Source organism: Mastigoproctus giganteus, chromosome 1 (assembly GCF_048544385.1).
Source record: "Mastigoproctus giganteus isolate SK-2022 chromosome 1, ASM4854438v1, whole genome shotgun sequence".
NCBI classification, from domain to species: domain Eukaryota; kingdom Metazoa; phylum Arthropoda; class Arachnida; order Uropygi; family Thelyphonidae; genus Mastigoproctus; species Mastigoproctus giganteus.
The window spans coordinates 220,779,211-220,793,504 of record NC_143575.1 but is presented as its reverse complement, the minus strand read 5'-3'; the positions used below and the strand labels follow the sequence as shown (position 1 = coordinate 220,793,504).

Here is a 14,294-nt window from a genome sequence, read left to right as displayed (position 1 = left end):
TGTGGTTCAATTTCAATATTATTCAGAATAGTTTGAATTTCTAATTTCCTTTTCTTCCATTCATGATATTCTTTCATCCTTCATTATTTCAGCTCGAGTTTTTTTGGGTGCAGTTTGAGAACTCCCAGGCATAACGAAACGCGCTTGTTGAATTTCATCTAGATTCACATTTCTGTCCAACTTCCCTTTCTTTTCTTTCACGATATTCCTTCAAACGCTGGGCTGTAGATTTTGGCACAGTTACTTGTATATTAATCATTATGCTGATGTAACGGTATAACGTAGCACGTCACTGCTCAATTGTACTTGCAGTGTACTGCACTTGTTGCGTACAATTGAGTTTTCTTGGGCGTATGCATTGTACTTGTTGCGTCACTGCAGCAACAAGTACAACGCACGTGCATCAGGCTTCATGACAATTTCTAGGTAATGTAAAGTTTTTTTCCAAATAACATGTGTAAAAAGTTTTTTAACGTCAAAAAAAGATCAAGAATGTTGGCCGTATGGTTAGGATTATCAGCTATTCTGGTAGGTAAATGAAAAATCTGTGCAAGGCCATTTGTAATTGCAGAAGCCTCAGCATCTTGACCAGCTGGGTCCATGTGACTAAAACAACGGAAGCAACCAAGAGTTGTGAACATTAAAATCACCAAAGAAAATTACCTTACTGTTAGGAAAGTTGGATTGGAGAAAGTCACATTTCAAAGAAAGGAAGTTAGAGTTTCAAGTGATTAGTATAGTTGATAGAACGATAGAGGCAACAGATGAATTTTAAAGAATAGGGAAGATTGATTTTAAGCCAGAGCAGATCGAAAAGAGGAGATTCCAAATTACTATCTTTGACAGGGAATATCAGAGTGGACATATGCCTAAATATCAACTTTGAAGCGAAAGAATCATACAGCAAATAATTAGGACAACTGAGATGAGCAGTGGTTGAATAAACCAATAATTGGGATTCTGGAAGAAAAAGAAAATAATGCTTGCAGACTGTAAGTGGAAATGGACATCAATTAGATTGGAACTGAAATCATGTATATTTGTAAATGAATAAAGGAAGTGTTTGAGAGGTTTAGATCTTTTCAGATAAGTTTGCTCTGTTAGTTTGACTATTCATGATGTAATCAATATGGTCGAAGCTCTATATAATAACCCCCCCCCCAGAGGAATGAGAAAACAGTTGTTATATCGATTGTTCATAAAATAGCATTAAGTTAATGAGAAATTGGCCGGGACCAACCACAAAGGACATTATAACGTGTGGGATGTTAAACAGAGGGTCGTTATAAAGAGCTTTGAATGTAATAAGAAAAGGTGGGGAGAACATACTGTATGAAGTAATGAAAGTTTTGAATATGGTGTTCACACAGCAAGGATATACCCAGCTCCTTCATATATCGTGGGCTCGACGAGGACTCAGAATACACACTACTGTGGCTCCTCCAGTCACTACTTGGCAGATTAGAGGCAGCAAGATTACACGCTAGCTGATGCAAGTGCCTCCTACTGAGTTAACAAGAGGTTCAGTCTGTGAACACCATTTGCTGTACCTTTGAAATGTAAGGAAGATTGTCGTTGTAACCTCAAAAGACATCAATCATACTGCATGATGCAAGAGATGGGGATTGCCAGAGCTTTGCTGTGGAGACTAAACATGAGTTTCGCCACTTCAAGCCTCCAATAAGCAAGTGGCAGTACTGCACCAGTCAATGAGAGTCATCTACCACCTAGTACTGGCCAGTAAAACAGAAGGGTGGTGTGGATGCCACACCTTGACTCCTGCTCGCATTGGTTCACACCTGCATGGTCACCTCCAGTATATTGGTGTTGTATTTCAGGTCTTGAACAGAGGTTATATCCAGGATTGCTAACAGTCCTCACCATCGTGAAGGTGCAAGTAAGTTAACTTCAATCCTTCTAAAACTCAGTGCTGTCTCATTTGGATGACAGAGCACTAAGTTTTAGAAGGATTGAAGATGGATCAATGTGTCTGTTGGGGAATACCCTGACTTCTAATCTCTCTTGCATAAGAACCTCACAAATATTGCTTCCTCTGAATCAAAAAAAACTGGGTTTTCTTTTTCGCTCCCTCCGTAGCCAGGTGGGCAGGAGCAGCAGTGCGTAGCACACGCTTCTTGATTAGACCGGGGTTCAAGCCCGTGCCCACCAAATATGGAGGATACGGAAAGGTCAGGACTGACCACCGCATATCCCTGGAGCAATATGGCCTTAGTTGCTAATGCTCCTAAAATCCAAATAACAAACAATCTTTTTTGCTCTGAGCATGCATCTTTTCTTTTAAGCAGTTACTCACCCCATACAAATCTGATCTCTGCCCCACAAAAAAATATTGTTCTCTTCCAAAGCACATGCTTCAACCGGTTAACATCCATTCATTTTCTGACTCCAAACTCCATCTTTTTCTCGTTTATCCTTTCTAATTCTGTTCTATAGGACAACCTTGCTTAACATGTTGGGCCCATGATTGTTTTGTATATTTATAAATGATATTGATGAAGGTATATCAAGCTTAATGTCAAAGTCTGCAGACGATACAAAGGTTGGGAGGGTTGTGGATAACAGTAATGACAGTATGCTGCTGCAACAGGAACCAAAAAAAAAAAAGTTGGGCATATGCTGAGAAGTGGCAACTGAAGTTTAACATTGACAAATGCAAAGTACTGCATATGGGTAACAGTAACCCTAGAGAAATGTACCAACTCGGTGGCATTACACTTGGGGTAGTGGAGAATGAAAGAGGGCTGGGGGTAATTGTGCAGTCAGATATGAAGTTTTCTGAGCAGTACAGACAGGTTGCCAGAGTAGGTCATGGAATCTTGTCAATGATATACAGGAATTTTGCAAGCAGGGATAAGGAGGCAATTTTGTCCCCTTGTATAAGGCAATGGTCAAGTCACACCTTGAGTACAGTGTACAGGTTTGGAAGCTTCATTTTAGGAAGGATGTAGAGTTGTTTGAACGAGTACAGAGAAGGGCAACAAGACTGGTGAGGGGAACAAATGGACACCTCTTACGAAGAAAGGGTTAAGTTCTGAAAATTGCAGCGTCTGGAGACTAGGCACCTGCAAGGCAATCTGATTGAGGTGTATAAGGCCTTTAATGGATTGAGCAGGTTCAATGCTGATGGGATTCTTCCTGTTGCTCAGATTACAAATCTGAGGGGTATAAACTGAAATTGAGGAAAGACAGTTGTCGAATATATGTGTGGGAATTTTCCTTTAGCCAGCAGGTAGTTGATTGCTGGAATAAACTTCCATCTGTCATTGTGGAAATCGATAGCTTAATTAAATTCAAGGCAGAACTAGATAAACATTTGGAGCAAATGGATGGGTGAAACGGGAAGGGGTTTTTTTTTGGCTGATGCTGTATAAGCTTGCTTTCAGAACAAGTGGAGAAATACCAGCAGGACTTGGAGTTTTCTGAGCATCAAGACTGTTCAAAATTCTTCTGACATCCTTTTGATGAAAGCCACAGAAACCCCAGGGGCTCACATCTGGTGAGTATGGGCTTGGCACACCCAGGGTCCTGAGCTGGATATCACCATTCTTCTCTTTCTTGGTAACTCCTTTATTTCTGACACACTCTCTCTCTCTCTCTCTCTCTCTCTCTCTCTCTCTCTCTCTCTCTCTCTCAGGGTACTTGGGAATTTTTTTTGGCTAGTGCAGCATGGGCTTCCTTGCACCATATAGCTGATAATAATAATAATTATTATTTGGAGTGTACTGGAAATGGTAGAAAGCAGTTCATAATATCAATACAATAGTTATAAGAAAAGTAGTAAGCAAGGAGATAAGCTTTTGTTAGCTGAGGTGACAATAGAACCATGAAGTTTTAACAAAAGGACAGAAGTTGAGGCCAACAGCATTAGCAAGAGATCAGAATGTTCAACAACCAATTAGACAAGAAGCAAGTTTCCCTACTCTTAGCCAGTTCAAAATCTAGTTTTGACTGATTAATAACTGCTTTACAACTGTTGTGTGCTTTAGTGTAGGCAGAAAATGAACCTGGAGATTTGGAAGCAAGTCAATTGCGATATGGCGCTCTTATCTTGAACAGACAGTACAAGTGCCAGAAGTCAAATGTCAGAGGTCAATGTTGAAAAAATCCATGAGTTATGGTTGAATTTGAAAGTGTCTGCAATTCTCCCCAGACACGATAAGAGGGAGTATGTGATGAGAGCCTTGTCAATCAATTCGGCAATGGAGAGATTGTACAAGGCTCAAGGGGTAAAATTTTTCTCAGCCTGGTCTGTGCTTGTTAACAGGAGAGAGTGTTTCTACAGGGATGGGATACACTTAAATAGAAAGGGAGCAAGAATATTTGCTGATGCTATCGAGGCAGAGTTAGGTGGGTTGGAAAACTGCTAGCTTGGGGGGGGAATACATGGACTAATAGATTAACAGTAGCCGTTGGCAGAGTTGAAAGTGATTCTTGCACTGTTTCTATTGAAATGCAATTGAGCAGCAGCCTGGAAAGCAAGGCAATGGGGATTTCCAGGACTGCCGGAATTCATAGTAGAACAAGTAAATACATAGGTTGTGTTAGGGTGACTAAGACTAGAAACAGATGCATGTGTACTTGTGTGTACACCAATGCTAGGAGTATAGTGAATAAATTTGATGAGCTTGAAGTGCTAGTCAAGACATCTAAGGCAGATATTGTTGGGATATAAGAGACGCGGTGTCACACAGACATAAGCAGTGCAGAATTGGAATTTGGGGAGTACAATGTATACAGAAAGGATATACAGGACAGGAAGGGAGGAGGGGTTATGCTGTTAGTTAAGAAACACACAATCTAAGGAAGTGCATCCAAATGATGTTGGTGGGCAATGCAATGTTTAGTCTGTTTGGTGTGACTTAAGCACTGGGAAAGGAAAAATGAGAGTAGGTGTGTGTTATAGGTCTAATGAAGATGATGAGTATAATGAGCAATTGTGCAGAGAAATAGAGTGGACCAGTAAATCAGAGTGTCTTATAATGGGAGATTTTAATTTCCCAAAGACTGACTGGAATTTGTGGGTTGGTCACTCACACACTAGCAAGCCTTTTGTGGATTTATTAGATGATTGTTTTCTACATCAGCATGTTCGGGAGGCAACTAGAGGGAGTAATACTCTTGATCTGATTATCAGTAGTGATTCTTCATGCATTAAGAATCTGCAGATAAAGTAGCCGATAGGTGGCAGTGATCACAGTGTGCTGAAGTGGGATTTACTCAAAGATGTAACTACCATCAGGGGTAAAGGGAAGGTTTTTTCTCAGTATTTAAATTCTATACAGTGGGACCATCCGATGATGTTACCAACAGCAAATTCAAAATGGGAACCATTCAAGGAAATAATCTTGGAGGCTACTAGGCTTTTCAGAGAAATAGAAATAGCAACTAAGAAATATTGTTCAAGATTTAGGCCTAAATGGATGTCAGAAGAACTAATTAGACATGTGGCAGAGGGGAAAAAAATGCATGGGAAACATAAATTAACAGGTGACACAGAAGCCTATGATAGATATAAGCTGGTCTGTAACCATGTCACAAATTAAGCAGGTAAAGGCAGATTATCTATGGCAAAGATGGCAATCTATGGCAAAAAATCTATGGCAAAGGATGCAAAGATAAAACAGTAAAGAGTTCTTTACTTATCTAAACTCTAGAAGGAAGGGGATGAACCAGATTGGTCCACTTGATATCGATGGTTCAACTGTTGATGATCCTGCTCAGGTAGCTAACAAACTAAATGAATATTCTGCATCTACATTCACACGAGTTATTCAGGGAGGGGAATGCAGAGGTGTATTAAACTCTGGCAGTAAGCTAGATAATCTTGTAATAACTGAGAGTAAAGTGGAGGAGAAATTGCTGAAGATAAACATAAGAAAGGCACCTGGGGGGTGGATGGAATCTATCCAGTTATATTAAAAGAGCAGTGTGCTCTTTAATATAACTGAAAGTAAGCAAATGCTTAGCCATAATTATGAGAGCTTCCTTGGACTCAGGAGAGATACCCATGGACTGGAAATGTGCAAATGTGACCCCAATCCACAAAGGAGGATCAAAGGGGGAGACAGGTAATTACAGACCTGTTAGTTAACTTCTGTTGCAGGGAAATTAATGGAGGCATTGGTTAAAGAAGCATTGCAGGATTATCTAGACAAGACTTCAGTTATAGCTCGGACACAGCATGGGTTTGTTAAGGGGAAGTCTTACCTAACCAATTTGATTGGATACCATGATGTAGTCACAAAGGAACTGGATGCAAAGAATAATTTTGATATGATATATTTGGGATCTTAGAAAGGCTTTTGATACTGTTGCACTTGGAAGACTGCTGCACAAATTGGAGCAGTGTGGCATTGGAGGCAAATTTCTGCTATGGATAAGGGGATTGTTGAGTGGGAGAAGACAGTGTGGTAATCAATGGACACTGCTTTTTGTGGACTAATGTTATTAGTGGAGTCCCCCAGGGTTCAGTGTTGGGTCCATTGTTGTTTTCTGTATTCATTAATGATATTGATGATGGTATATCAAGCTTAATGTTCGAGTTTGCAGACGATACAAAGGTTGGCAGGGTTGTTAAGGACACTACTGATGCTATGCTGCTGCAATAGGATCTAGAAAAGATGAGCAGAGAGGTGGCAACTGAAGTTTAACATTGACAAATGTAAAGTACTACATATGGGAAGCAGTAACCCCAGAGTAACGTATCAACTGTGTGGTACTACACTGACAGTGGTAGAGGGTGAAAAGGGCCTGGGAGTCCTTTTCATTCTCTACAGTGAAGTTTTCTGAGCAGTACAGATGGTCTGCAAGAGTAGCTCATGGTGTCTTGTCAATGATATACAGGAATTTTTCTAGCAGGGATAAGGAGGTGATTATCCCTTTGTAAAGGCAATGGTCAGGCCACACCCTGAGTACTGTATACATGTTGAGGCCTCATGTTAGGAAGAATGCAGAGCTGCTGTAGCAAGTGCAGAGAAGGGCAATAAGATTAGTGAATGGAACAAAGGGGGTTGCTCTTACAAAGAAAGGCTTAAGTTTTGCAAATTACAGTGTCTGGAGGCTAGGCACCTGGGAGGTGATCTGATTGAGGTGTATAAAGCCTTGAATGGTTTGAGCATGCTCAATGATGGGATTCTTCCTCTTGGTCAGAATAATCGCCTGAGAGGGCATAAATTCAAATTGAGGAAAGACAGTTGTAGGATAGATGTGCAGAAGTTTGCCTTTATCCAGTGGGTGGTTAATTGCTGGAACAAACTTCAATCTGTAGTTGTAGAAGTTGATAGCTTAAACAGATTCAAGGCAGAACTAGACAAATATTTGGAGCGAGTGGATGGGTGAAATGAGAAGGGGCTGTGTGTGTTTTTTTTGTTTTTTTTTGACTGATGCTATATAAGTTTGCTTTCTTCATCATATGCCCTTGCTAATGCTAAATATTACTTAGCTTTGCCTTAACTATTAATAAATATCTTTTGTTTATATTTCTATTTGGGGCTAACATCTGGTGAGTATGGGTTTGGCACACCCAGGGTCCTGAGCTGGATATCATCATTCTTCTCTTCCTAGGTGATTCCCTTCTACTTTGCTCGCTCTCTCTCTTGCTAACTCAGAATTTTTTTTTTTTTTTTTTTTGGCTAGTGCAGCATAAGCCTCAGGCTTTCTTGCACCATATGGCTAATAATAATAATAATAATAATAATTTGTTCTACTAGTCATTAATGTAACATACCATCCCAACGGCTTAGAAATTGAAATTCCTGGGTGATGCAGTTTCTTTGAATACCAGTGTATATATATAAAGATAAACTGCAAATAAATTCTAAATGTGAAATATTAAATCTATAAATTAAAGACAACAAATTATATATATTCTGTGTGGCATGATTCAGAACAATTAAATTAATAAACAAAAACATCTAAAAGTTGATTATAAATTTTGTCTTAAAGTTCCAACAGTTAAACAGTTGGATTCCAAACCTTCCCCATATGTAATTCAGCAGAGGACCTAAGCATTACACCCACACATGTATAAAATATTAAATACAAAACAATGTATTACGTGTGGTACTTACATTTAACTTTTTCTTCTCTCCTACCTCTGGTAAGAAGCACCAAACCACAGAGCAAGTCTTTGAATGTAATGCCCTTATTAGTACCACCACAAGCTTGGAAGATATGCTTACAGAACAAAATTAAAATCAATACAAAATTATATCAATTAAAATCAATATAAAATTAATATCAATACAAAATTAAAATCAATACTGAAAAACATAAGCTATTTTAATTTTTGAATTACAAAATCAACATATACCTCAGCAGAATTAAACTAAATCTATATTTACATGAGGAGTTATTCAAGGAGGGGACTGCTACAAACGTATTAAACTCTGGCAGTGAGCTAAATGATTTTGACTAATTCAAAAGCAAAGTGGAGGAGAAATTGCTGAAGATAAACATAAAGAAGACACCTGGGTTGGATGTGATCTATCCAGTTATATTAGAGGCAACAAAGAAAGTAAGCAAACACTTAGCCATAATTATGGGAGCTTTCTTGGACTCAGGGGAGGTACCCATGGACTAGAGATGTGAAAATCTGATCCTTATTCACAAGTAATTACAGACCTGTTAACTTCTGTTCCGAGGAAAGTAATGGAGGCACTGGTTAAAGCATTGCAGAATCATCTAGACAAGTTATAGTTCAGACATAGCATGGCTTTGTTAAAGGGAGATCTTGTCTGACCAACTTGACTGGATACTATGATGTGGTCACAAAGGAACTGGATGCAAAGAATAATTTTGATATCATATACTTGGATCTTAGGAAGGCTTTTGATACTGTTGTACAAGAAAGAGTGCTACACAAATTAGAGCAGTGTGGAATTGGAGGCAAATTGCTGCTATGATTAAAGGGATGGTTAAGTGGGAGAAGACAGGGTGGTAATCAGTGAACACTGCTCTTCATGGAGTAATGTTATTAGTGGAGTCCCCCAGGGTTCAGTGTTGGGATCATTTTGTTTTCTGTATTTATTAATGATACTGATGATGGTATATCAGGCTTAAGTCTAAGTCTACAGACAATACAAAGGTTGGCAGAGTTGTTAATGACAGTAATGGCAGTGTGTGTGCTACTGCAACAGGATCTAGATAATTTGGGCAGATGGACTAAGAAGTGGCAACTGAAGTTTAACCTTGACAAATGCAAAGTACTGCATATGGGTAGAAGTAACCCCCGAGAAATGTACCAACTGTGTGGTACTACACTTATGCAGCAAAACTACGATTGCATTATTCCACTGCTTAGGCATCACACCTTTTCTAATGCACTTTGTGAAGAGCCTTGCCAGTTTTTGTGTTATATCTCTTCCTCCCAATTTTAACAACTCTACAGTAACTTCATCTTCCCCCGGGGCTTTCTGATTCTTAATTTTCTTCAATGCATGTTCTACCTCATCAGGAAGAATATCGGGTATGTCGTATGTGTTGCTACTTTGCAATCCATCTTCCCCACGTCTGGCATCATTCCCCTGCTCCTTGTATAATTCTCTATAGTAGTCTTCTGCTACTTGAATTATGCCTTCTCTGCTGTTTATAAGTACACCATCGCTATTCTTCAGTTTCATTTGTCTCTCTGTATTACTGCTCATTGCTGCTGATTTAAATCCTTTGTTTTCCCTTAATGCTTGTTCTACTTTTCTTGTGTTAAATCTTCTTATGTCTTCTCTGAGTCTCTTTCTAATGGCTTTGCATAACTCAGTATACTCAATTTTCTCCCTGTCATATAAGCATATAATCACATCACCCTATTTAACAGATCTATTCATCAAATGCAAACAAATTTTTTAAACTGTAAATTAACATATGTCCTTACGCAATTTGTTGCTGGGATACAACCACTCCAATCAAAAGTATTAAAACACAATGGTAAATAAATTAAATAAATGTGTGAGTTTATTAGTGATGGAAAATTGACTTGCTGAAAACAAGTGTTTAGAAAATTAGGACATTTTTCCCTTAATTAATGTATTAAATTGTTTAATAAATAGATTTAGCTGTCCTAATGATTATATACATTAGCTTATATATTTAGTTAGCTAAGGATTTAATAAGTTACAACTTAATTTTTGTAGAGCCTGTGTCATCAGTGATTATTATTATTTTATTATTATTATTAGCATATGGTGCAAGGAAGCCTGAGGCTTATGCTGCACCAGCCAAAAAAAAAAAAAAAAAAAAAAATTTCTGAATTACCCTGAGAGAGAGAGAGAGAACAAGAATCAGAAGGGAGTCACCAAGAAAGAGAAGAATGATGATATCCAGCCAGCTCAGGACCCTGGGTATGCCAAGCCCATACTCACCAGATGTGAGCCCCTGGGATTTTGGCACATTGTATCTTGCTTGTAATTAGTAAATTTTAATGTAGTACATCATAGTAGTAATTGTGGTGTTTTAATTGTAATAAATAAGTAGCTTGAAGCTCATAATCATGTTGGGTGGCATAATTTGGAATTTAAAAACTCAGCAGCATATACAGAAATGTAAAAGCATAGTACATACAGGATAGCAAAATTTGGGAATAGCAGTACATTGTTTTACTCTTATACTCATGCCACTTACAAGAGCAGCAAAGCTCAAAGTAGCAGGAATACTTTGGCACAGGAGAGACTCATCAATGTTGGTTCTCTTGCAAATCACAGCTCCATTCCTTGTGCTACTTGTTGCATTTTTTATAGTCGTCTGTTGTTGCTTTCATCTGTTCAGTTACAGCCGAATTTCGGAGACTTTATGGGTGAGCTTCCTCCAAGCTGTCTGGTCTTCAACAGCTTCTTCCAAGTCCTTTATGCTTATGCCAGTGTCATGGTGTCAGGCCAGTGTGTTCTTTACCAACCTCTTCTTGTTCCGCTGACCTTTTCTAGCATTATCGATTTATTCTTGAGCTCGTTCATAAAGTTATCTGGTGGAAAATACTGGAGTAGGTCACCAAGTCTTTCTCCAGTGATGGCACTATTATATGGCTGTATAGGACTTTACTAATTAAAACTCAGTCTTTAAAAATCTATATCTTTTCCGATAAGGTGATATTTTGTCCCAAAATTAGATGCAACTAATCGATGTGAAAAACTCTTCCACCTAATTAAAGTCCCCTACATCCATAACTTGTAGAAATTAAAAAGCAACTCTCCAAACTTTCAAATACCAGCACTATGCTAAAGCATAGGCAGCTGGAATTGACAATTAGAACAAAGAATGCGCTAACTGCCAAAACAGACTTATCATTAATTTAGTATTATCATAAAGGTAAATATTACCTTTCGATGATTATAAATAGTCAAACCTCATGAACTTTATCAACACAATACTCAAGTTTCACAAAAGAATTTAAAACAAACACCTTAAAACCAAATTAAGCAACAGCAATAGCAAATATAAAAGCAATCATCACAGCTACACATCAGTGCCGCCTAATGTGTAGTTATCTGTAGTGGGACACAATACAGAAAATTGGGATGCCTTGTGTGCATTCGCTGCAGAGAGTATAAGTAAATTAAGTGCCAATTCATTCTAAAGAACTTATATGAAGGCTAGAGAACTAGGGTTGATGCCCTTGAAGAAATAAAAAAGAGAGAACCATCAAGCACCCAGCCACCCAGCACACTACACACATGCAAAACCCAATGCAATGAAATGCTAAACAACAGAATGCACTAATGATCTCACTGAAACTGGCTACTGTCAGAGAAATGGGAAGTATATTTTTAAAGAGAATAAGTGTATTGGGACCAAAGCATGGACAAGAGTACAAAAGATGATGATGAAGTAGAGCAGCTATCATCTTTTAAGGGCCCGAAAGGTGATGTTGAACATGTTGATAATAATGATATTAAGAATTGGTGATCTGAGGATTTAACAAGTACAGGACAATGTTGAGAAAATATGCAAGTTAGGATTAAATTTAAGTCTGAAATTCTGTTCAGTCACAAGAGGGAGTACATGAGTGTTGTCAATCAATTCAGCTATGGAGAAATTGTGCAAAGCTAATGGGGCAGAATTCTTTTTCAGAGTGGTTGTCTGTGATGGTTAACAGTGAGACTGTTTCTACTGGGGCATGCAGCAGTTTTTATTTTTATTAATTACAAGGCCTGCTGATAATCCTCACCGAACAAGCAAATATGTGAGTTATGTTAGAATTATAAGAGTAAAAACAGGTACATATATACTTGCATGTAAACTAATTTTAGGAGTATAGTATACAGATTTCATGAATTTAAAGTACTGGTTAAGTCACTGAATTCAGACATTGTAGAAATATTGGAGACATGGCGCAACTCAGACATAAAGGAAACAGAATTTGAATATGTACAGAAAAAGACAAGCAGGATTGGGGGGGGGGGAGGTATTAAGCTCTTAGTTCAGAAGAACACACAGCATCTAAAGCAGCATTATCCATATTGATGCATATACTGTATACAATGTAAATGGGTTGCAAAGTTGTAACAGTATGATGACATATAAACACAGGAAAAATAAAGTTTTGGCAAGAGTGTGTTACAGACCCAATTACTATGCTGAGTATAAAAGAAGAACCAAATAGACAGACAAACAGAGGGGGCCAGTAATGGAAGATTTTTAACTTTCCAAGTACTGAAGAGAACTTGTAGGTTGGGCATTAAGAATCTGCAGATAAAAGAACCACTAGTCAATACAGTATATTGATATGGAATTAACTTAAAGACATAACTACTGTCAAGAGTAAAGGGAAGGGTTTTTGATGTGGAAACACCTACGGCAGCACTGGAGTAAAACTGATTGGTAGTGAAATTTTCTTAGGAAATGACGCAAATGACATCACTTCCTATTAACTGGCTGTTAGATTTTAAATGACACAAATGATTTCACTTCCTAAATAGTGATAACGATGCTAACTCAGTCACTAACATTGATTCGGTAGAGTAATGTAAGTAGCGGGCATGAGAATAAAATGTTGCATCGTTCATAGTAAGATACGGAAATGATGTCACTTCCTAAAATACACTAACTCAGTCACTAACATTGATTCGGTAGAGTATAGAGTAAACATGGGTAGTAATATTATGCAAAATAAAAGCTTCAAAGCTACTGAAGAAGCCTCTTATGTCGACAAAAGAATGAGTTCAAAAACAGAGAATGAAAAAAAAAAAAAAAAATGCACAGTTTAATAAATTCTGTTTCTCAAGATTTTGAGAAGCAGATTTTATTAAATTCTGAAAAATACATTTGGAGCCACTTGTCGGGCATCTCTCAAAAATTAGCATTAGCATTAGTAGAGGCATTTGATGCAAGAAAGCAAGCTTATGCAGCATCAGCCAAAAAAAAAAAAAAAAAAAACCACTTCCACTTCACCCCTCTGTTCGTTCAAAATACCTGTCCAGCTGAGCCTTAAACTTATTTAGGCTATCAACCTCCACCACAAGGGATGGAAGTCTGTTCCTTCCATCCCTTGTGGTGGAGATGTGGTTGAAATGATTCCATTCCAACATTTTTGAAGAGCAATGGTTTTGTTTATCCTGTTATTCCACCTCATCTGCCTCGAGTAGATTTAGTGACAGAGGGGCTCATTTCTCCTCGTATACTATTCATTCAAATTAGAAGATAGACATGGTTTCAGCTAATACAGAATTTTGGCCAAATTATAATTATTCCTGTAAATGTTAATTCGATGATCGATTATTTGCCTTGGAGAATAGATGATTATTGCGTTAACATGTAGGAGCATTCTTCGATGAAGACGTGAAACATTATGATGCTCCTACACATGACGAAATGAGTGAAGCTATACCTACTGAAGAAAGTTTAGTTGCTCAACAAACTCTTTTGTGGAGCAATGACAAATATTTAAGAATAGCTCCTGGTGAATGAAATGTTCCACAAAGTTTACTTTTTGATGAACGTGCTGAAGAAGTCCTTTCCTAGCATTTATCTTGGTCAGTATCAAGAGTTTACAGATAATTTAAAAGTTATACCGTTTATATGATGGCATCGAGTGAACTTCGTCGTTCAGATCATCATGGAGTGATGCCTTACTATCTTCTTTATATGGCCATGGAAATAATGAGACTAAGAACTTAAGAATCATCAACGGTTGCTTTTAAATAAGTCGGAAAAGACACTAAGCTCACCAAAGAACAAATCCAATCTTGAGAATACGTCAATGCTCCTTGGCTAGACAAACAGGGTGTGATTAACAAAGGATTTATACCATGGGGAGAGAGTCAATGCTGAATTCAACATATGGACAA

The 14,294-nt window shown here is 38.0% G+C and overlaps 1 protein-coding gene across 1 annotated transcript in view; it reads right to left on the bottom strand.

The window, feature by feature from the left end:
• Positions 1–14,294, bottom strand: part of Usp32 (Ubiquitin specific protease 32) — an 837,997-nt gene that overhangs the window by 766,854 nt on the left and 56,849 nt on the right. The window contains exon 3 of the mRNA XM_090368859.1: positions 8,091–8,196. Within this exon, the coding sequence (XP_090224985.1) occupies positions 8,091–8,196 (106 nt within the window). The remainder of the gene's footprint in view (positions 1–8,090; positions 8,197–14,294) is intronic.